This window comes from Dipodomys merriami, unplaced genomic scaffold, assembly GCF_024711535.1.
Source record: "Dipodomys merriami isolate MVZ:Mamm:240054 unplaced genomic scaffold, mDipMer1.0.p SCAF_508, whole genome shotgun sequence".
Classification (NCBI taxonomy): Eukaryota; Metazoa; Chordata; class Mammalia; order Rodentia; family Heteromyidae; genus Dipodomys; species Dipodomys merriami.
Window position 1 is genome coordinate 342,109 of NW_027206078.1, and position 24,046 is coordinate 366,154.

A 24,046-nucleotide genomic window follows, 5' to 3' on the forward strand; every position below is an offset into this window, starting at 1 on the left:
AGACTGTGGAAAGGTGGCTGTGAGGCTCCTGATGCGAGATTCAGGAGGCGACCATGATGAGCAGAGGGTGGGTTTAGAGTGGAACAGAAGAGAAGGCCAAGGAAGGTGAGCTGAGCAGGGCCTGGCGGCCCCAAGGACCCAGAAAAGGTGCAGCAGATAGCGGGGCTTGCCAGACCACAGATCCAGGGGCCCTGACTTCAAGAGCTAGTTTCCCTCTCTCTTTTCCTTCCTCCTCTTTCCCTCCCTCTTTGTCTGGCATCTTTCTGTCTTTGTCTTTCTCTACCCCTTTCTCTGTGTTCTTACCAACTCTCAGTCTCTGTCTCTCTTGATTTTTGTTGGTTTCTGTCTGTCTCTCATGGTCTCTGCTTCTGTCTGTTTTTCTCTCCATCTCTTGCTCTGTTTTCCTTGATCTCTCTCAATTTCTCTGTCTCTCTGTCTTACACCACTTCCCAGGTTGGTAAGGTCAGTAGCCAGCAAATAAGATTCGCAAAGGGAAGCAAATCAAAACCCTAAGCTGACCTCCCCACTAGCAGTGCTGAGAATTTCAGAACCGCTGAGATGAACTGCCAGCAATCAGTTATACAGGCAGGGCACTATCAGAAACAGTCACAGGATTATTCCACACCAAAAACCTTGTCACAAAGCCACCAGTCTTATCTACTACCCTGGTCCTTGGCTAACGCCTCTCAGGACACAAAGTATACCTCCCCCATCTCTTCCTGCCCCTGCTGCTGATACCCGCAAGGAGCTAAGGGGGACTCTGTCCTCCCCATTGGATGATCTTCTGCTTCTTTGGCCTTGATGATACCTGTTCCTCTGTTTTAAATGACTTTCTGTCTCGTGGTCCTAAGTCTTCCAGGCTTTTAAGCAGGACGCTGGAGGATAGTCAGCAAAATCACAATGAATTCAGTCCAGGGAGGACTGATGACCGTGCTTCTCCTGGGTCCCCCTGGACCGTGGGAGTGGACAGTACCAGTCTCCTGCAGTTCCACCAACTTCATGGACATCAAAAGTAGAACTCACGTTTGCTGCCTCCAGACAGGCACCATGGTCAGGGCTCCTCTGTAAGTGATTAATCACGTGTCCAGAAAGAAATCAAAAGTAGAATAAGGTGGCCATGGGGGCTTGTGACATCATAGCAGCTCATGACATCATAGCAGCTTGGTGCTCCAATTTTTTAAAATGTATTTTGTAATAAAAGTTTGTAAATTGCAAAAAAAAAAAAAAAAAAAAAAAAACACCAACAAGCCAAATTCTTCTCTAACTAGTTTAAAACACCCTTGATACCTGCTGGCCAGCCTGAGATCACTCCGTGCGTAAGCAGAGTCCTTCCACAGACTACTGCCCTCTGAATTTTGTTTCTGGACTTTTGCACTTGTTTCTGTTCTGAAAAAAAAAAAATGGAAAAAGTTCCAGGAGATGAGGTGTTTGGAATCCTAAAAAGGCCTTTGGGGAAGGAGGATGTGACATCTGTGTGGTTTCAGAGGCTGGAAGAGAACCTTGTCGGTGATGGAACAGGAGAGGAGGCCCACTGAGCACCGCATAGAAAACAGGTTTCCTAGGAGCCAAGGTGATGCCAGTATTGCTACCTGAGAGATGGTGTGCCACCGAGAAGAGGCAGAGAAGGGACGGCTACAGATGCAGGTGGAGCAGCGTGGTCCCACACCCGACAGGAGCAGTACTCTCCGCAAAGCCCCACCAAAATTACTCCAAATATCGCAAGGCGCGGTCCAAGAAAATTTGATTTGATGGTAAGCTGTCAGACACAGAGGACACTTGTGGAGCTTCCTGGGCTGACTCAGAGCAGAAGTGCAGTCCTCTGGCCCCCACGGGGGGCCTGGCTTGTCACAGGGCACCTGTCCCTCCCCAAAGACACAGGGGCCAGCATCCCTGCACCTCCATCAGTAAGAGGACTTCATTTACTCTCCTTCCTGGCCTTCCACGGCTAATCATGCTAAGCAAGTGCATGGGGCAGGGTCTTTCCTATGAAAACCAGACCCTGCTCCTGAGTGAGGGCCACAAAGACACAAGCAAGTGTTTTCACCGCTCCCTTGTCTCCTTGCTAGACAAGTTCCCAGCCCTGAGGCCAGAAGGGACCTGGCCTCTGCCTCTGCCTCGGTCTCCCTCCCAGGCTTCCCAGGTGGCACCCCGGAGGTGTCTGATACATTGGTGCTTCCACATTCCTTCACCAGAGAAACGTGCAGCTGCTGCCCAGAGAAGCTGGCAGATACATGGCCGCCAGCAGGGCACGGGAGCCTCCCTGCCTGCCGGGACTCGCTCAAAGTATGTGTCAGTAATCCTGCTGTCCCGTGGGGCGGGGCGGGCGCTGGCTGGGGGGCTTCAGACAGGGCCTTGCAGCCAGCGCGGGGACTGCGGACCCGTCCCCACCTCCAAGGGCTGTGGCTCCCATCTCTGGAGATGCCACCCATGGGAAGAGACACCAGAACTTTGGGGTCTCAGCCAAGCAAGCAGCCCTTTATCCAAGTGGCTCCAGATAGCCCCCTTCCAGAAAGGACAGCTCGGGTCTTCTGCTGAGAGCCAAATAGCTCTGCACTCCGGTCTTAGGAAAGACGCTTCCTCTTGCCTATGGAGAGAGCCTGGGCTCAGTGGTTTGGGACCAGATGGATACGCAGAGGCCTGGCAATGCCAGCCCCTCCCGCCCCGCAGATACTCCTTGTTCCCTTGGGGCCTTGGCAGGGCCGCCGTGGCCTGCCTGTGTCTGACTCTGCTTACTGTGCCTGGGTCCGTGCCAGCAAAGGGCAGAGAAGATGAGCGAGGCACCTTCTGCCCCAGACAGTCAAGCAGGAGGTGTCCAAGGGCCAAAGGGTCCCAGAGAGGCAAGCGCAGGGCCACGGGCACACAGTGCTTCCTGGAGGGATCGGCTTCCAGGGCCTGGCAGCTGTGTGTCACCTGCTCCTGGGAGCGGTGAAGTGCTGGGGGCCATGGAGTGGACGACAGCCTGGCCACACCTCCTCCCGCTCCTTGACCCTTGCATAGAGTACATTCTGGCCACCTCTGTGTAGACAGGGAAGTGAGGGCCAGGGCAGGCTGTGGTGAGGAAGGATGCTACAGCCAGCCAGCGAGTGGTAGTGCGGGAGCCTGGGCTCATCCCCAGCACAGCAGAATGCCGCCCCGCTGCCCAGGCCTCTCCCTGAAGAGCCCCACCCGCAGCCCCACACAAGCAAGCAGGGTCCCCCGCTTGCTCCTGGAGTTCCCCCAGGAAATGTGCTTGCACAGAGCACGTCGACGCTGCCAGATTTTTGTGCAACAAGAAACCCAAGAGCTGCCAGTCCTCTGATGACTGGCTCGGGGAGAGGCTCCAGAGGGCCAAGACCCCCACGGCCAGAGTGTGGTAAAAGCCCAGCGGGGTGGCGCCCGTCCTTTGCCCTTCACCTCGGTCCCTGGGCACTGGTAATTGTGGAGCCAATCTCGTGATACAAAGACAGTAAAATTCACATGAAGCCAAACAGGAGCTGGAAGCCCTTGGCCCAGAGAGGCCGGTGCGGGCCCAGGCTGCCTGCTCAGCGTCCTGGGCCAGCCTTTCTTCCCCTGCATGTCACAGCCAGCGTCTCTGCTGTATCCCTGGCCAGTCGCCCAGTCTTTCAGCAGGAGCAGGGGAAGGAGGAGGGAGGAAAACCATTAGTGCTGTGGGCTATGGGCGTGGCTCACGTGGCCCTGACCACAGCCTGAAACCATGCGTCTAAGGACAGGGCTGCTTTCCAAAACAGCATTCTGCATGCTCCACACGGAAGGCAATGGACTCCTGTGAATACAGTGATCCAAAGAGAAAACTAGCAGCGTGCACGAAAACGAAGGCAAGACAGTATGAGTGACATCACACAAGCCTTTTCATTGGTGCAGGTTGTTTTGAATTTACTCACGGATACAAATCCAGCTCTGCTGTGGAGGCTTGCGTCAGCTGTTAAACATCTCTGCACCTCCGAGCCCTTCAGATGGTGCCCGTGCCACCGTCTCCTCACCTGGCCCTCTCTGTTGCATGGGCGGTGACTCCAACGTCGAGCTTCCAGAGAAAGCCTTGGAGCAGGACTAAGCAGGACCTCTCGGGAACAAGGAGTGGCACTCCACTTGAAATACTCGGCTTTTTTTTGGGGGGGGGAGGAGGGGGAGGTTAGGGGAGAGGGCAAGGGATCCTGCAGCTAAAGTCTAGCAGTTCAACCAGGTGGCAGCTCAAAGTGGAAGGTAGAGCCTGCGGGGACGCTGACCCCCACAGGGCTGGCCGGGAGAGGGGAAGGGAATAAATTCCTCACAGGGTGAATCACAGAGGCCAGGTGCAGAGAAATGGGTGCAGTTAGGGCGGCCCTGGCTCCCAGCTCCTCCGAGGCTGGGCAGGGCCTTCCTGTCCTGCTGTCCTGCTGTCCTTCCTGTCCTGCTGTCCTGCTGTCCTACCTGTCCTGCTGTCCTACCTGTCCTGCTGTCCCTCCTGTCCTGCTGTCCCTCCTGTCCTGCTGTCCTTCCTGTCCTGCTGTCCTACCTGTCCTGCTGTCCTACCTGTCCTGCTGTCCCTCCTGTCCTGCTGTCCTCCCTGTCCTGCTGTCCTCCCTGTCCCTGCTGTCCTCCCTGTCCCTGCTGTCCTGCTGTCCTTCCTGTCCTGCTGTCCTGCTGTCCTGCTGTCCTGCTGTCCTACCTGTCCTGCTGTCCCACCTGTCCTGCTGTCCCTCCTGTCCTGCTGTCCCTCCTGTCCTGCTGTCCTTCCTGTCCTGCTGTCCTGCTGTCCCACCTGTCCTGCTGTCCCTCCTGTCCTGCTGTCCTTCCTGTCCTGCTGTCCTTCCTGTCCTGCTGTCCTACCTGTCCTGCTGTCCTACCTGTCCTGCTGTCCCTCCTGTCCTGCTGTCCTTCCTGTCCTGCTGTCCCACCTGTCCTGCTGTCCCTCCTGTCCTGCTGTCCTTCCTGTCCTGCTGTCCTTCCTGTCCTGCTGTCCTCCCTGTCCTGCTGTCCTCCCTGTCCCTCCTGTCCTCCTGTCCTGCTGTCCTCCCTGTCCCTCCTGTCCTGCTGTCCCTCCTGTCCTGCTGTCCCTCCTGTCCTGCTGTCCTCCCTGTCCCTCCTGTCCTGCTGTCCCTCCTGTCCTGCTGTCCCGCTGTCCCTCCTGTCCTGCTGTTCCTCCTGTCCTGCTGTCCCACCTGTCCTGCTGTCCTACCTGTCCTGCTGTCCTACCTGTCCTGCTGTCCCTCCTGTCCTTCCTGTCCTGCTGTCCTGCTGTCCTACCTGTCCTGCTGTCCTACCTGTCCCTGCTGTCCTGCTGTCCCTCCTGTCCTGCTGTCCTTCCTGTCCTGCTGTCCTACCTGTCCTGCTGTCCCTCCTGTCCTGCTGTCCCTCCTGTCCTGCTGTCCCTCCTGTCCTGCTGTCCTTCCTGTCCTGCTGTCCTCCCTGTCCTGCTGTCCTCCCTGTCCTGCTGTCCTCCCTGTCCTGCTGTCCCTCCTGTCCTGCTGTTCCCCCTGTCCTGCTGTCCTCCCTGTCCTGCTGTCCCACCTGTCCTGCTGTTCCCCCTGTCCTGCTGTCCTCCCTGTCCTGCTGTCCTTCCTGTCCTGCTGTCCTCCCTGTCCTGCTGTCCCTCCTGTCCTGCTGTTCCCCCTGTCCTGCTGTCCTTCCTGTCCTGCTGTCCTCCCTGTCCTGCTGTCCTGCTGTCCTCCCTGCCTAGGCAAGTTCCAGACCTCACTGTGGTCCAGTGAGGGGCAGAGCTCTGGGGCCTGGCCAGGCAATGACTCATTGCACAGAGAGGATCTCTCATTCCCAACATTCACCTGGGCAAAAGGCAGCGGTGTAGCCTGAGCCCGGATTCCAGGGTCCTTCATGGTGGCCTTAAGTAAGGGCCCGCTGTCCCTGTCTGGATCCTTCCTGGTGGCCTTAAGTAAGGGCCCGCTGTCCCTGTCTGGACACTGATTGGCACAGCTGTGTGGAATTTGTGTGCGCCGTGAGTGAAGGAGAGGTTAGAACATCTACCAGGTGCCCCAAGGAACTCAGGTGGGAGCTCAGGGGGGGCACCAGAGGTCTAATGAGTTCTCACTGGACAGGACAAAGTGCAGGGTTCAGCTACTCGACGGGTCCACTGCCAGGGCCCAGGGCACATCGGTCCCTTCCCCTGCTCAGCACTGTCCTCCCTGTGTGATCAACTTTGCCCTTGGTAGGATCCTTAGGACTTCCAGTGGCCAGTGTGGGGGTTCATGACCTCTAGGGGGATGTCTCCTGGCCGACTCCTGGGAGAATCAGATGGAAGGAATCAGGAGAGACTGTGAAGGGCAGACACACTTTGCGTTAAGACTTACCTTAAAAGGGTCCTTGTCGGGCTGGGGATGTGGCTCCGTGGCAGAGCACTTGCCTAGCGTGCATGAAGCCCTGGGTTCAATTCCTCAGTACCACATACACAGAAAAAGCCAGAAGTGGCGCTGTGGCTCAAATGGTAGAGCGCTAGCTTCAAGCAGAAGAAGTTCAGGGACCATGCCCAGGCCCTGAGTTCAAGCCCCAGGACAGGCAAAGAAAAATAAAAGGTTTCTTGTCCACTGGATGTATTTGGAATCTTGGAGCATCTGAGCTAAAAGCTCCCTCGGAATCCAGTGGTGCTGTTGGGTCTGGGGTCGCTGGGAAGGCTCTGCTCCAGTTCAGTGACGGGGCTCTGGGATCCTCAGCAGCGTGTCTAGAGCAAGTCCATTCTGGAGGAAAGACTAGGTCTGCTGGTCGTGGCTACCACACTCGTGAAGACTGGCCTTGATGGACGCGGCGCTCTGTAGCTAGGAGACAGGTCGGCCTTGTGATGTGATGTGCGCTTCCTCGTGGGTTAGAGGCTCACAGATGCTCTTTTACACATGTCATTTGTGTTGAACTCGCTCCTGTATGCCATTTTGCATGAACGGCAGCTTAATTATGTATGTATGTATGTATGTCGGTCATGGGCTTGAACTGTAGACCTGGGCGCTGTCTCTAAGCTCATCAGCTCAAGGTGAGCTCTTTACCACTTGAGCCACAGCGCCACTTCCAGCTTTTTCTGTTGAGGTGGTGCTGAGGAATCGAACCCAGGGCCTCACGCATGTACAGCAAGCGCTCTACCACTGAGCCACCTTCCCAGCCCCTTAATATATTTTAAAGGCTTTGTGGGATCTTAAAACTGTGCAGAAGGGACTCTGGATGGGACTACATCCTGGAATCTTCTCTCCAAGCCTTGGCCTCCTATTCCAGGAGGCTCTGAACTGTGCCTGTGCAGGTTGTATGGTTGAAGGGAATTATGGATGGGGCCCGTGAATGGGTCATCCATGAGCTTCTCCTGCTGCTCACGTGGGAGATGGGGAGGTAAGCCTCTGGGCAGTAGCCAGTGGCCAGAGCCGGGGAGTTTGAAGTCACAGATGTATCTCAGGAAGGCTCCCTGTGGGAAGAAGGCTCTGAGGGCAGGAGGCAGGGCTGCAGGGCTGAGCTGACGGGAGGGTGCTCTCCCTGGAGCTCTGAGAAATGGCACCCCTGAGAGATGCTTTTCTTTTTCCTGGGGGCCTGAGAAGCTCAGAGGGTGCTAGAACTCAGGGGAGGGTGAGAACAATCCATTATGAATGGGGGGAAGGGAGAGGGTGAGCCTATTAGTTCTTGTCACTGTGGAGTGAGTACTCACAGACTGAGGGCCTTTCATAGCTCACTAGGAGTAGGTAGCACATCTGTATTCTCAGCTCTGGGCGTCAAGAGGCTAAAATCAAAGTGCTAGGAACAGCTTGCCTTCAAATTCATTGTATTGTTAGAGGTCACTTTGTGCATTTGTAAGACTGAGCCCCTGATTAGTGACCATCTGTGGCTTGGAGCCCCCACCCCCATGCTCTGTAGTCACTCTCTGGACCTAGACTCTGCCCCCCTCCTCCTCTCGCCATGTTGGGGCTAATCCTCGTCTTCAGGCCCCTCTGCCATCAGATTGTCGGCCTTAATTTCCGTCTGGAAAATTCTGGTGGAGTTTAGGGATCCCACGCATGGCTCTGGGGCTCAGGATGGGGAGTTGGGAGTCTTGACAGGTGGTAGGCTTGGCGAGCCCCGCAGTGCAGGACAGGCAATGGGCAGAGGCAGCTCAGTGTGCACTGTCTATGCAGACCGTGGCGGAAGAGTGCAGGAGAGTACGAACAGCAGATCAAGGCGCTGTTCTCACTCCATTCACCTTGAGGGAGGTGGCAGTTATAAATGGAGGTGACACCCTACCGCCAGAGCTGTGGTTTCCAAACCATCACCTCGAGAAGGCAGTAGTTCCTTTCATCCTGGCAGACAGTTGGTGTGGAGCCTGAGATGAGTAAAGGATTGATCCTCTGAATCATAAGCTTGTCCTCAATGCTTGTAGCCGTTCAGTTGGCTTAGTCTTTATAACCATTTTTCCACTTCTACTCTTTTTTTTTTTTTTTGGTCCAGTCGTGGGGCCTGAACTCTGGGCCTGGGCACTGTCCCTCAGCTCTTCAGCTCAAGGCTAGCGCTCTACCACTTGAGCCACTTCCGGCTTTTTTCTTTTTGCTTATGTGGTGCTGAGGAATTGAACCCAGGGCCTCATGCATGCAAGGCAAGCGCTTTACCACTGAGCCACCTTCCCAGCCCGTCCACTTCTACTCTCGATGCGAGTAATAGTAGTACAAAGAACTCTGCGTGTACTGGATGCTTACGCGGTACTCATGTTCCCTTGTTGCTGTGTTAATACAAAGCAGTTATCTGAGTGTGCGCTGCATGTCTGCAGTCTGTCCTCACAGCTTGGGAAACAAAGGCAGGAGGATCACAAGGTTAAGGCCAGACTTGGTGTACAGGAAGAGGTCTTGTCTAGGGCGGGGTGTAGTGGCTTACGCCTGTAATAACAACTATTAGGAGACAGAGATTTGGAGGATTATAGTTCAAGGCCAACCCAGCCAATAAGGTAGCATGGTGCTGTGCAGCTGTAATTCTGGCTGTTGGTGCTGTGCAGCTGTAATCCTAACTGTTGGTGCTGTGTGGCTGTAATCCTGTTGGTGCTGTGCGGCTGAATCCTAGCTGCGTCAGAGGCTTAGGTAGAAAGGTGGCAGTGTGACACCAGCCCTGGGCAAAAACAAAAACAAACACAAAACCCAGAGATTCTATCTGAAAAAGTAAAGCAAGAAGAGTCTGGGAGCATGGACATTACCCTGAATTCAGAACCCAAGTACCATGAAAAAAGAGAAAGAGAGGGCTGGGAAGGTGGCTCAGTGTTAGAGCGCTTGCCTTGCATGCATGAGGCCCTGGGTCGATTCCTCAGCACCACATAAGCAGAAAAAGCCGGAAGTGGCGCTGTGGCTCAAGTGGTAGAGTGCTAGCCTTGAGCTGAAGAGCTGAGGGACAGTGCCCAGGCCCAGAGTTCAGGCCCCACAACCAACAAAAAAAGAAAAAGATAAAATAAAAAACAGGGTTCAGGTATAGCTCCATTGTGGAACACTTATTTAGCCTGCACAAGACCCTGGATTCAATCCCTGTCCACAGAATGAAATCAACAAACAAAACAGGAAATTACTGAATCAGGAGTTTCATTTTCACCATAAATGTGTCACTCCATCTGTTCCTCTAACCGTGTTTATTCGTCACTGGTGCCTTCTGGACATAAAGCGGCCTGGTGGACAGAGCTCTGGATCATGCAAGACTTCACCCTGTGCTGGTCTGGTTTCCACTTGAGTTGCTATTAAGCAACAGCATCTACTGAATCATCCTGACTGCTCATCCGGCGTGGCTCCCTGCCCTTCCTCTTGGTGTGTTAGGGATCGTGCACAGAGTCCCTCTTCTCTCAGGACTTTCTCTCGGTGCTCCTGACACATTTTTAAAAAACAGGGGAGCCTCCTTGGCGTGCTGCAGTCAGCCAAACACTGACACCCCCAGTTTTTGCGTGTATTTCCTAAGAACTTGCTCTAAAAATAGGAGCTGTGGGATGAAGCACCGTCGGGGGTCCCCTTTTCAGGAAGCCCCCCAGAGCCGCCTGCTGCCGTGAGCACTGGTGGACTGAGAAAGGCTCACACCCTTTTCCGCGGGGGATTTCTCCGGCTGCGGGTGTCGCTGCCCGCGCATTCCCACGTGCTGATGTTCTCAGGAGGCCCTGAGGGGGAGGGCCAGGGGGGCGACAGTCTTTGGGCGGTCAGGACTTTTTATATGATTTAAAAAATAACTCAGTTGATTCGTCCAGCCTCCTCTAAGATCTGAAGGCTTAGTCAGCCCCATCGGCCCTGCCCTGTCCCCAGCCCCCAGCTCTCCCCCCGCAGGACTTCCACCACCTGGGTGGTGGGAGAATGAAGGAGGCAGGGGCCATGCCCCTCTCCCTGGCCTTCGTGAGCTGAGCCGGAAGGATCCGGCAAGGCTTGGTTGGGTCCAGCTGGAGTTGTCCACACCCGGCCCGTGGCCCTGGGAGATGGCGAGCAGAGGCCTGCCCTGGGAAGGGGAGCAGGGGAGCTGACTCAGCGCACCCAGGAAAGGCGCTGGAAGAGGCTGTGGACCGGAGTTCCCGCCCTGCCCGCCTGGGAAGCACTCTTCCCCGCCCAGCCGAGCAAAGGACCTGACCTTCCTCGGGCTTGGCCTGGCTCTGTCTGCAGAGGTGCAGGATTCTGGGGCTGGGGCAGAGCACCCTCTTGCCATTTTACCTCCCTGCCCCCACCATTGTGAGACCTGGCCTTTGGCTGTGATGGTGGAGACCACCTGCCCTTTGGAACTGGCCACTGCCCTGGGCTGTTCCTGCTTTGAGGACAGTGAAAACCAGGGTGTCTGTCTGTCTGTCTGTCTGTCTGTCTGTCTCTCTCTCTCTCTCTGAACCAATAATGATTGTTTTCCACTTGTTCAAAGTCTCCAAGTCAATAAACCCATTCCAAGAGTAAACATGTTCCCTCTTATAGATGACAGACAGATGAACAGACAGCCTCTTCCCTGCTTTCCTGGCAGCTATGAGGATCTGAAGAGGAAAAGAACAGGTCTCAAGAGTGTGAGACAAACCATTTCTGAAACAATCTGAGCTTTGAGCGGTAATTTGCAAACGCTCTTCCCCCCATGTTCCATGGGAAACATTGACGATATTCAGGAAAGATGTAGACCTTGGACCGCAAACAACTCCATATCCATACCTCACAATTGACTCAGGCTAGTGTATCCTGTACACTTCCCACCACCGCCACCGTTGTATGGTTCATGTACACATTGGCCTTCTCCATGACCGACGGCTCGCGCGTGCCCACCCCCTTCTAGCATTCTCTGTGGAGCGGGTAGAAGGGCAGCATGCTAGGGCATGAGTGAAGGACAGAGCCTAGCAGAGAAGTCTTACTGAGGGTGCCCCACTGTTCATCCCTGCTTGAAAATGGAAGCCCCCCATTCCCACAGAGAGATCAGAGGGGACCCAAAGGCACAAGGTCTCTGTGCTCTGGTCATATAAAATTATAGTTATGGAAATGAAAACAAGGTTCTTTCCCATCTTGTTTGTCATTTATCTGTCTTTGGGGAGGGGTTAGGGGGTACATGGAGAGACAAAGGGTGAACGAATGCAGCAGTGGCATTTACTACATACGCTGTTGAAAATGAACTGTGCAACTTGTGGACAGGAATGGGAGGAAAAGACTGGGAGAGAGCAGGGGAAGGGGCAATAATGTCCAGAGAGAAATGTACTCTTTACCTGACTTATGTAATGGTAACTCCTCTGTATATCATCTTAATAATAACTCATAAGTAAGCCTCCGGGCTGGACATGGTAGCACATGCTTGTAATCCAGCCACCCGAAAGGCAGCAGGGGGAGGATCACAGTACATAGCTGCTCCAGGCAAAACATGGAAAAACAAACTAAAGCAAAAAGACCAGGGAGCCTGTCTGCCCATATGGGGAGCAAACAACCAACCAGAATTCCTGTCTCGGTCAGACCAAGTTGGGTTTTTTGTTTTGTTTTTTTGTCAGTTGTGGGGCCTGAACTCTGGGCCTGGGTGCTGTCCCTCAGCTCTTCAGCTCAAGGCTAGTGCTCCACCACTTGAGCCACAGCGCCACTTCCGGCTCTTTCTGCTTATGTGGTGCTGAGGAATCGAACCCAGGGCCTCATGCATGCGAGGCAAGCGCTCTACCACTGAGCCACCTTCCCAGCCCCAGGCTGAAGTGTTGATCCTCTCATTTCACCTCCCCACAGACCCCTGAGGCACTTCTGCTGAGACTCCTGGGCTCTCCAAGGTGCACAGTTTGAGAAACACTGGCCTTAACTGTCCCCCCCCTCCCCACTGTCCTGTACTTCCTGCAGAGGAGCGGGGTGGGCTGGGGACAAGGAGGGTGGGAGAGCCCGAGGCCTTGCCCAGCTCTGGCACCCCTCCACGCAGCGCCTGTCCCACCGGTGGGCGCTGCCCAGCCCAGCTGCTTGGCTCTTCTCTGAACTGCTCGCTGTACTCATGACTGCCTGTGAGGTTGGTGCTCCAAGTCACATCTCTGAGCCCAGGAGGAGCCCAAGCTTGCAGGAGAAGGGAGGTCAGCAGCAGGGGGGGCATAGACACCGGGAGGGAGCCCTCAGCAGAGAGCAGAGTGACACTCACTGTTGAAGAGTATTTCTGAGATCCAGGGAACCTTGTGCTGTTAGAGTTCCACACGTGGGAAGGCCCTGGGACACGATGGCGGAGGGCTGAGGAATGGAAAGGGAGGAGAAGGTGAGGTTCATGTGTGTGGTGGACGGAAGCAGGCAGGTGAAGGGCAGGTGGGCCTGCAGAGGTACACCTGGGAACTTGGGACGGGCAAAGCATCCGCTGAGCAAAGCATCCGCTGAGCGCGGCCAGTGAGGCCGACCTGCGCTTCCCTTCCTGGTCCAGCCCCGTCTGAGCTCTGGGCGCTTTCCTTCCTGGTCCACCCCCCTGTCTGAGCTCTGGGCGCTTTCCTTCCTGGTCCACCCCCCTGTCTGAGCTCTGGGCGCTTTCCTTCCTGGTCCAGTCCCCTGTCTGAGCTCTGGGCGCTTTCCTTCCTGGTCCAGCCCCCTGTCTGAGCTCTGGGCGCTTTCCTTCCTGGGCCAGTCTCCCTGTCTGAGCTCTGGGCGCTTTCCTTCCTGGTCCAGCCCCCTGTCTGAGCTCTGGGCGCTTTCCTTCCTGGTCCAGCCCCCTGTCTGAGCTCTGGGCGCTTTCCTTCCTGGTCCAGTCCCCTGTCTGAGCTCTGGGCGCTTTCCTTCCTGGTCCAGCCCCCTGTCTGAGCTCTGGGCGCTTTCCTTCCTGGGCCAGTCTCCCTGTCTGAGCTCTGGGGCCCCTGGCCCTGCCCATCGTCTCTGTCATCCTCACGGGCAAGGGGTGCCGATCCTGGGCCCCCATGCCGCTCAGGACTCTGGGCAGAAAGGTTTCCTTCTTCCTGACAAGTGTCACTCGAGCCACCCAGACCTGCCAGCAGAGGCACGCAGGAGAGGTCAGCAACCTGCTGCCACCTGCAAGTGCCTCCTCCGAGAAAGACCAGAGACAGAGGGGCAGGTCCTGGAGAGGAAGGGCCAGGGCTCTGAGAGCAGATGCACCCACTCAGCTTGCACCGGGCTGGCCTTCCCAGAAATGCCAGGGGTTCTCGGATGACTGTATGTGGGAGAAGCCTGGGCAGGCGATGCCTGGCTGTGGGACCCACAAACAGCAAATGGATAGAGGAGAGAAAAAGCAGGCCCGCCCTGCAGTGTTCCCCTGGATTCAGACAGCTCGTACCCCAACGCCCCTCAGTGGCTGCCACCCACCCCTGGGCCTTCAGTTCTACTCTGGCATTTTGCAATGGCTTCTTGGCCAATGCCCCAGGATGAGAGGCTTCTCTGGACCTTTGCGAAAACAGAGGCCTCATTTCATGCAGCAAATCCTGTCTACTGGTGTCTTTAGCTGAGCTGAACACACAGTCAGGGCTTCTGTGTGCCTGGCCTCTTTTTTTTGTTGGTCATGAGGCTTGAACTCTGGACCTGGGCGCTGTCCCTCAGCTCTTCAGCTCAAGGCTAGCACTCTACCACTTGAGCCACAGCGCCACTTCTGGTTTTCTGGTGGTTTATTGGAGATAGAGTCTCACGGACTTTCCGGCCCCAGCTGGCTTTGAACCGTGATCCTCAGCTCTCAGCCTCCTGAGTGGCCAGGATTACATGTGTGAGCCACCGGTGCCCGGCTGTGGCCTCTCTTTAAAGTCAGCTTTTCCTTGTGGTGGAGGAACTGTCTACCAAATGCACTCAGGACCCCCGAAGAAAAGGGTCCACCTGCCCCCCAGGATCATTATCCCGAACTAACTGCACCGCCTGCTTGTCCCCCTGCAGGTCGCTGGCCGTCGGGCCTCAGTACTCTTCCCTGGGGACCCAGCCCATCCTCTGCGCGAGCATCCCAGGCCTGGTGCCCAAGCAGCTGCGCTTCTGCAGGAACTACGTGGAGATCATGCCCAGCGTGGCCGAGGGGGTCAAGGCTGGCATTCAGGAGTGCCAGCACCAGTTCCGGGGCCGCCGCTGGAACTGCACCACCGTCAGCAACAGCCTGGCCATCTTCGGCCCTGTGCTGGACAAAGGTACCAGGCGGTCAGGGTATGCCTCCACTCTAGCAAGGGTAGCACCAGACACTGGATGTCCACCCTAGGGGGCTTGGTAAACTTGGAGAGAAACAAACCAACAACCAGCGAGTTCCTCAAAATGTAAGAGCAGAAGGGAGTCCGCGAGGCCTTGGGGAACGGTGGCCAGGCAGAGCACGGGGCTGCGGGTTGGTTTGAGGGAGGAGAGGACAGCAGAAGAACTGGGTGTTGGTTAGCTGCTACCAAAGAGCAAATTATCCTAAAATGTAGTGGTTTTAAGCAATAATTATCATGCGCTGACCTCCTGCCACTGTGGTCAGAGCACAGCAGCCCTTGGGTGGAGCTGGCTCCATTCCTCAACACACGCCATTCATGAACATGTCCCTGTGAGGCTGCCAGACACCACACGGGGGTGGGGGGGGGTCCTTACACAGTACCTGGGACCCCAGGGTAGAGACCTAATAAGAAGGAGAGAGACAAGACGGCAGGGTATGGTGGATCATGCCTGTAACACTAGCTCCTTAGGAGGCTGAGATCTGAGGATCGAGATTCAAAGGCAGCCCAGGTGGACAAATCCATGAAGACCAGAAGGGGAACTGTGGCTCATGTGGTAGAGGCCATCCTCAAGTGAAAAAGCCAAGTGAGAACACAGTGCCCTGAGTTCAAGCCCCAGTACTGATGTGTGTGTGAGAGAGAGAGAGAGAGACACAGAGACAGAGAGAGACAGAGAGAGAGAGAGACAGAGAGAGACAGAGACAGAGAGACAGAGACAGAAACAGAAACAGGCTGGAGGTGAAAGGCTTCCATACCTTTAAAAAATCATGTAGTTTTTAATCTTTCTGAAACCCTTTTAACATATTCGCAGAATGTGTTTAACATTGTCTCAGAATCACACTTCTTTTTCATTATAAAATATTTTCAGCATCCCAGAGAGAAACCCATGCCCACTAAGCACTCTTCCCAATTCTTTTTCCTCTCTGGAAGAGCTGTTTTCCATCCATCCCTGCAGATTTTCCCATTCTGGATATTTTCTGTTATTGTGATTACACAATATGTGACCTTCTGTGTCTGGCTTCTTTCACTAAAACTTAGCCTGTCTTTGTGCTTCATTCCTTTTATTTTTAATTTATTTATTATTATATTTACTTATTTATTTTTTGTCGGTGGTGGGGCCTGAACTCTGGGCCTGGGCGCTGTCCCTCAGCTCTTCAGCTCAAGGCGAGCGCTCTACCACTTGAGCCACAGCACCACTTCGGCTTTTTCTGCTTATGTGGTGCTGAGGAATAGGACCCAGGGCCTCATGCATGGGAGGCAAGCACTCAGCCACTGAGCCACCTTCCCAGCCCTTCATTCCTTTTCATGGCTAGATACTCTTCCATTGGGTGATTGAGCCCGTGTGCTTGCTCACTCGCCAGTCATCTGAATTGTTTCTGCCTTCTGGATTTTGCGAATAGTGCAGCTGTGAGTATTCTTGGGCAAACATTTCTTTGAGTATTTTTTCAGATCTTTTGGGACATATAATTATGAGTAGAATTGCTGACTTAAATGCTGATTCTTGTGTGTGTGGTACTGGAGTTTGAATTCAGGGCTTTCTGCCTGGTAGGCACTTAATTCATACCTTACAGACCTTTTTCTGATGTTATTGTTTTTTAGATAGGGTCTCATGTATTTATTTACCCTGTAGCCAGCCTCAGATTGCAAACCTCCGACCTATTCCTCCCAGACAGCTGGGGGAGCTGCTGCATGTCTGTTGGTTGAAGTAGAGCTTTCAAACCAGGCACCCACAGCTCACGCCTGTAATCCCATCTACTCAGGAGGCCGAGCTCTGAGATCAGTTCAAAGCCAGCCTGAGCAGGAACATTCACGAGTCTCGTATCTCCAATTACCCACCAGAAAGTCAGGCGTGGAGCTGTGGCTCAAGTGGTAGAGCTCTAGCCTAGAGCAAAAAATCTCAGGGACAGTGCCCAGACCCATAGTTCAGGCCCCAGGACCCCCCCCCCCACACACACACAACAGAGCTCCCACTGATTTTCTGTCAGAGCTGCCTCAACTTTCCATCCTCCCATCATTGCCTCCTAAGTAGCTGGAATTACAGGTGCACAACATCATGCCTGGCGCTCGTTACTCTTTTTAAAAAACCATCCTAGTGTATGTGAAATGGCATCTCATTGTTTTATTTTCACATTCCAATAGTTAACAGTACTGAGCATATTTTCATGTGTTTATTGGCCATCATGGGTCATCTTTAAAGAGGTGTCTACTCAAGCCCTTTTTTTTTTTTTAATACTGGGGCAAGTACTCTAACCAGTTAAGCCTTACCTTAGCCCTTATTCTTTTCCCAAACCAGACCAGCACACTCCTACCTCCTAAGTAGGTGGGATTACAAGCATGTGCCACCATGCCCAGCATGGGGCATTTTGCCTATTTCTCGATTGAGTTGACTTTTTACTATTGAATAAGTTCTTTCTACCTTCTGGATACCAGATACTTATCAGATATAAGATTTGCAAATACTTCCTTTCATTTTGATAGTGGCCTTTGACGCTCAAAAATTACTTTGGTTAAAATTGTTGTGAGATCAAAATAAATGTTGCCTAAGCTCAGGCCTCAACAATTTGTAGCCCTGCTTTGTCTGTGAGTTTCATGTTTATCGCTTATGGTCATCTGTCAATCTATTTAATTTTTTAATTTGCTTTGCCATGCGGATACCCCACAGCCCCAGTACTATCTGGAGGGAAAAAGCTCCCTCAGACATACTTTGGATGGTCATGGCACTCATGTTGAAGATCAGTTTGTCATACAGTTACTCTGGGCTTTCAATTCCACTGGTTAATACATTAGTATTTTGTTAATTTCTATATCATTTTATTGTAGCTTAATAGGATGTTTTGAAATCAGGCCATGTGAGTCTTCTAAATTTTTTTTCTTTTTAAGATTGTTTTGGTTATTTGGGATCCTTTGAAATTCTATGTAGACTTTTAAGCTCAGGCTCTGCATTTATGTTTTTAATGGAATTATATTGACTCTGTAGGTTATTGTGGGAAGTGTTCCATCACAACTCTATTAGGGCTTCTAATCCAGGAATTCTGCTGTGTGTCCAGAGCCCCATTCCATTGCTTCAGTGATGTGTCATAGTTTGGGCCCATGCTTTGTGCCTCTTGCTTAGTGTCAGCCTCAGTGTTTTGTTTTGTTTTTTCTTTTGAAGCTGACAGTCTTAAGAGTTTCCTGAGTTTGAGATGTGCCCTGTGCCCTGTGTGAATGCAGATATCTCTGCCTCTTCCTTTCGTTTCCTTTTCTGGCTGATCCCTGCAGCTAGGACATCCAGTGCCATGTAGAACGGAAGTAATGAGAGTAGCCTTTTGCCACGCATTTCAGGTTGGCTGTGGGCTTTCATATGCCCTTTGTCCTGGAAACTTAGCCCTTTGAGTTGTAGTGATTTTGAGGAAAACCCTCTATCTGGAACATCACCGCTGTAGGATCGTGGGGGGGGGGGCAGAGAGCGATCCCCAGGGCAGGGTCAAGATGCTTTGTTCCAGAGCAAGCTCCCCGCAGCCTGCTTTCCCCAACTAAGCCCCATGACTGGTCGGCTGGTGCGGTGAGAGCCCTTGGAACTGAATCGCTTCCTAAACGCTGGTGGCCGCAGGAACCTTGCAGGGTCGCTGCATATCCACTCATAGTGCCTGCGTCTACAGTGTCTGCGTGTGCACTCATAGTGCCTGTGTCTGCAGTGTCTGCGTGTCCACTCATAGTGCCTGCGTCTGCAGTGTCTGCGTGTGCACTCATAGTGCCTGTGTCTGCAGTGTCTGCGTGTGCACTCATAGTGCCTGCGTCTGCAGTGTCTGCGTGTGCACTCATAGTGCCTGCGTCTGCAGTGTCTGCGTGTGCACTCATAGTGCCTGTGTCTGCAGTGTCTGCGTGTGCACTCATAGTGCCTGTGGGGCTGCAGTGTCTGCGTGTGCACTCATAGTGCCTGTGGGGCTGCAGTGTCTGCGTGTGCACTCATAGTGCCTGTGTCTGCAGTGTCTGCGTGTGCACTCATAGTGCCTGTGGGGCTGCAGTGTCTGCGTGTGCACTCATAGTGCCTGCGTCTGCAGTGTCTGCGTGTGCACTCATAGTGCCTGCGTCTGCAGTGTCTGCGTGTGCACTCATAGTGCCTGTGTCTGCAGTGTCTGCGTGTGCACTCATAGTGCCTGCAGCTGCAGTGTCTGCGTGTCCACTCATAGTGCCTGCGTCTGCAGTGTCTGCGTGTGCACTCATAGTGCCTGCGTCTGCAGTGTCTGCGTGTCCACTCATAGTGCCTGCAGCTGCAGTGTCTGCGTGTGCACTCATAGTGCCTGCGTCTGCAGTGTCTGCGTGTGCACTCATAGTGCCTGTGTCTGCAGTGTCTGCATGTGCACTCATAGTGCCTGTGTCTGCAGTGTCTGCGTGTGCACTCATAGTGCCTGCAGCTGCAGTGTCTGCGTGTGCACTCATAGTGCCTGCGTCTGCAGTGTCTGCGTGTGCACTCATAGTGCCTGTGTCTGCAGTGTCTGCGTGTGCACTCATAGTGCCTGCGTCTGCAGTGTCTGCGTGTGCACTCATAGTGCCTGTGTCTGCAGTGTCTGCGTGTGCACTCATAGTGCCTGCGTCTGCAGTGTCTGCGTGTGCACTCATAGTGCCTGCGTCTGCAGTGTCTGCGTGTGCACTCATAGTGCCTGTGTCTGCAGTGTCTGCGTGTGCACGTGTGCACTCATAGTGCCTGCGTCTGCAGTGTCTGTGTGTGCACTCATAGTGCCTGTGTCTGCAGTGTCTGCGTGTGCACTCATAGTGCCTGCGTCTGCAGTGTCTGCGTGTGCACTCATAGTGCCTGTGTCTGCAGTGTCTGCGTGTCCACTCATAGTGCCTGCGTCTGCAGTGTCTGCGTGTCCACTCATAGTGCCTGCATGTGCAGTGTCTGCGTGTGCACTCATAGTGCCTGTGGCTGCAGTGTCTGCGTGTGCACTCATAGTGCCTGTGGCTGCAGTGTCTGCGTGTGCACTCATAGTGCCTGCGTCTGCGCGGCTTTCATGCGTACCTGCACACCTTAGCGTGTGTACACATGTGAGTACATGTGCCTTCAGATGTGCAGCACATGTGGCTTGGAGAGTGTGTGTGTGTGCGCGTGCCGTGTGCAGAGTCTGTACCTGTGAATGCTCAATATGCATGTGGAGCAGTTGCTTTGCACGTGAGTCCTTGGGCTCTGTCGTGGGCATGGAGCCTTGGGAAGCGGAGACAGGTGTGGCACACACATGGCTGTCAAGATACCCCACACGCGAGCACGGTCATGTGGGTGTGCTGCTCCATGCCAGGGGTCACTTCCCATCCACTGGGGCCTGGACCACAGCAGCCTGACTCCAAATTTCCCAGAAAGAATGGGGACCGCGGCGGGGAGGCCCTAGGGCACCACGTGGCTGCCGTGTGGAGGGTCTGTCTGTGCAGAGAGGACAGGCCAGGGTGGGGAGGGGAGGCAGGCTGCTCCTGAGGGGGCCACTGGGGGGCCGTGGGGGGCGTCAGGTCCTTGAAAGTTTTCTTCAAAGATCTTTTGGACAGCCCCGCAGACTCTCCAGGGCCAAGCCTGTTGGATGTGGGCTGAGGGCTGGGGATGCCCTATTCCTCTTATCCTCTTTTTAAAAGCTGCCCTGAGCTGGAGTCTGGACTGCTGGAGCTTGCCATCCTGCTGATCTCTCCCAGCCTCCGAGAGCAACTTGCACATCTGCAGACCTATCTAAGCTCCACCCTGTTTGTAGCCTCCATGCCCCCTCTCCAGTCCCCTCTGTGCCCCCTCCCTGCCCCTCTCCCTGCCCCCCTCCCTCCCTTTTCTGCGACTAACAGAGCTCCCCGACCCAGTATAATAGGAAGGGAGCCTGTGGGGGTCCTCCTTCCTGTTTACCTGCTTCACAGACTCAGAGAGGACTAAGAATCCCCCAGGTGCTCTAGAAAGAAGCTGACTTGGGAAGCGGCCATTGTGGACACACGGCCCCTCCCTGCTTGCCTGTCAGCCCCGGCCGTAATCAATCTGATTGGATTAGGATCAGGGTGACCCTAATCATGTCAAAGGTCACCCCAGGCTTTGTGGCAGGGACCACAGGGTGGCTGGCCACCCTGCTGAGCCGGCCTCTAGAGCGGACTTTAACATCCACTAGCCAGCTGTGCGGGAAGGGGCCAGCCGTGCGCACTGGCAGCTGTGTCTGTGTGGGCAGGTGGCAGGTTAGCGATCCTGTCTATATCCATGCGTGTGTCTGTCGCTGTGCATCTGCGCACACTTGTTGCATAGATGTGTGTAGGTGCGGGACTTGGTGTGGTGTGTGCACGTGTGTTGCATGTGCATACATGTGCTGTGAACATGTCTGGGTGTGCTTGTGTGTGCACGTCCATGGGGTGTCCGTGAGGATGGGTAGGAGTGTGTGTTCACCCCCCTGCTCCCGGTCTGCGGGGCCGCGGGGGGCTCTGGGAGACGCTGCCGGTGAGGAGTGCGGGGCGCGCGGGGCGCGGTGCCTGGAGGGCCAGCTGGGCAGCGGAAGCCCGGGACACTGGGCAGGGAGCGGGGAGTTTCCAGGGCGCCTCCGGAGACATCGTCGCTGGGGCCGGTGGGGTGGAGCCCTTAACCCTTCCAGGGAGGTCCGGGGGGCCTGGCACCCAGCCTGGGACCCCCGCGCCCCCGCGCCCTGCGCCCGGCCGGGGACCCCCGCGCCCTGCGCCCGGCCGGGGACCCCCGCGCCCTGCGCCCGGCCGGGGACCCCCGCGCCCTGCGCGGGGCGGGGCTGCGCGGGGGCGCCGGCGGGCCTCGGGGTGGCCGGGCCCTCGCGTGCGCGCGGCCGCCGTGGGGGGGCCGCGGGCGCGCCCCCTGACCCCGCGCGGCCGCCCGGCCCCTCCCCGCCCGGCCCCTCCCCGCCGCGCCGGGCGCGCCGCACAATGTCCGCGCGCCGACGACAAGATTAAGCGCGGGGCGGCCGGGGCGCCGCGGCGGTTCACACGCCCTCCGGGGAGCGGAATGCGGCGGCTGAATAGGGATTTCCCCGGGGCCCGACGGCGCGGCGGGCGGCGCATACCTCGGGGTTGCCATGACCGGCCGCCGCCGCCTAATCGCCGGCCATTGTGGGGCTAACGCGGCGTGGCCGCGCCGCACAAAGCCGGATTCCTGCGCGCGGCGGGGCGGCGGGCGCCCGGCCGCGCCGACTCGGGGGCCGCGACCCGCGCTCGGCGGCCCCGCCGCGCTTTGTGCCGCGAGCGATTACCGACGGCCGGCGCGGCGCCCCCTCGGGGCCGGGGCGGGCCGGGGCGGGGCCGGGGCGGGGCGGGGCCGGGGCGGGGCGGGGCCGGGGCAGCGGAGACCCAGCCGGCCCCGGCCTGCGCCTCGCGCCTGCGCCTCAGCCCCGCCTCCGCTCTCAGCGCGCAGCTAGAACCCGAGTCCCGTGCTCATGATGATGCACCCCAAGTCCCATGCTCATGATGAAGGACCCCAAGTCCCGTGCTCATGATGATGCACCCCAAGTCCCGTGCTCATGATGGACCCCAAGTCCCGTGCTCATGATGATGCACCCCAAGTCCCGTGCTCATGATGGACCCCAAGTCCCGTGCTCATGATGATGCACCCCAAGTCCCGTGCTCATGATGATGCACCCCAAGTCCCGTGCTCATGATGCACCCCAAGTCCCGTGCTCATGATGGACCCCAAGTCCCGTGCTCATGATGATGCACCCCAAGTCCCGTGCTCATGATGATGCACCCCAAGTCCCGTGCTCATGATGGTGCACCCCAAGTCCCGTGCTCATGATGATGCACCCCAAGTCCCGTGCTCATGATGATGCACCCCAAGTCCCATGCTCATGATGGACCCCGAGTCCCGTGCTCATGATGCACCCCGAGTCCCGTGCTCATAATGGACCCCGAGTCCCGTGCTCATGATGATGCACCCCAAGTCCCATGCTCATGATGGACCCCGAGTCCCGTGCTCATGATGCACCCCAAGTCCCGTGCTCATGATGGACCCCGAGTCCCGTGCTCATGATGATGCACCCCAAGTCCCATGCTCATGATGGACCCCGAGTCCCGTGCTCATGATGAAGGACCCCAAGTCCCATGCTCATGATGGTGCACCCCAAGTCCCGTGCTCATGATGATGCACCCCAAGTCCCATGCTCATGATGAACCCCAAGACCCGTGCTCATGATGATGCACCCCAAGTCCCGTGCTCACGATGATGCACCCCAAGTCCCATGCTCATGATGGACCCCAAGTCCCGTGCTCATGATGATGCACCCCAAGTCCCGTGCTCATGATGGACCCCAAGTCCCGTGCTCATGATGATGCACCCCAAGTCCCGTGCTCATGATGATGCACCCCAAGTCCCGTGCTCATGATGCACCCCAAGTCCCGTGCTCATGATGGACCCCAAGTCCCGTGCTCATGATGATGCACCCCAAGTCCCGTGCTCATGATGATGCACCCCAAGTCCCGTGCTCATGATGGTGCACCCCAAGTCCCGTGCTCATGATGATGCACCCCAAGTCCCGTGCTCATGATGATGCACCCCAAGTCCCATGCTCATGATGGACCCCGAGTCCCGTGCTCATGATGCACCCCGAGTCCCGTGCTCATAATGGACCCCGAGTCCCGTGCTCATGATGATGCACCCCAAGTCCCATGCTCATGATGGACCCCGAGTCCCGTGCTCATGATGCACCCCAAGTCCCGTGCTCATGATGGACCCCGAGTCCCGTGCTCATGATGATGCACCCCAAGTCCCATGCTCATGATGGACCCCGAGTCCCGTGCTCATGATGAAGGACCCCAAGTCCCATGCTCATGATGGTGCACCCCAAGTCCCGTGCTCATGATGATGCACCCCAAGTCCCATGCTCATGATGATGCACCCCAAGTCCCGTGCTCATGATGGACCCCAAGTCCCGTGCTCATGATGATGCACCCCAAGTCCCGTGCTCATGATGATGCACCCCAAGTCCCGTGCTCATGATGCACCCCAAGTCCCGTGCTCATGATGGACCCCAAGTCCCGTGCTCATGATGGACCCCAAGTCCCGTGCTCATGATGATGCACCCCAAGTCCCGTGCTCATGATGATGCACCCCAAGTCCCGTGCTCATGATGATGCACCCCAAGTCCCGTGCTCATGATGGTGCACCCCAAGTCCCGTGCTCATGATGATGCACCCCAAGTCCCGTGCTCATGATGGACCCCGAGTCCCGTGCTCATGATGAAGGACCCCAAGTCCCGTGCTCATGATGATGCACCCCAAGTCCCGTGCTCATGATGAACCCCGAGTCCCGTGCTCATGATGAAGGACCCCAAGTCCCATGCTCATGATGATGCACCCCAAGTCCCGTGCTCATGATGATGCACCCCAAGTCCCATGCTCATGATGGACCCCAAGTCCCGTGCTCATGATGATAGACCCCAAGTCCCGTGCTCATGATGGTGCACCCCAAGTCCCGTGCTCATGATGATGCACCCCAAGTCCCATGCTCATGATGGACCCCAAGTCCCGTGCTCATGATGGACCCTAAGTCCCGTGGTCATGATGATGCACCCCAAGTCCCGTGCTCATGATGATGCACCC

At 55.9% G+C, this 24,046-nt stretch overlaps 1 protein-coding gene across 1 annotated transcript in view; it reads left to right on the forward strand.

The window, feature by feature from the left end:
- LOC138810748 (protein Wnt-3a) overlaps positions 1 to 24,046 on the forward strand; it is a 41,625-nt gene that overhangs the window by 3,462 nt on the left and 14,117 nt on the right. Inside the window, exon 2 of the mRNA XM_069997951.1 lies at positions 14,211 to 14,452. Within this exon, the coding sequence (XP_069854052.1) occupies positions 14,211 to 14,452 (242 nt within the window). The remainder of the gene's footprint in view (positions 1 to 14,210; positions 14,453 to 24,046) is intronic.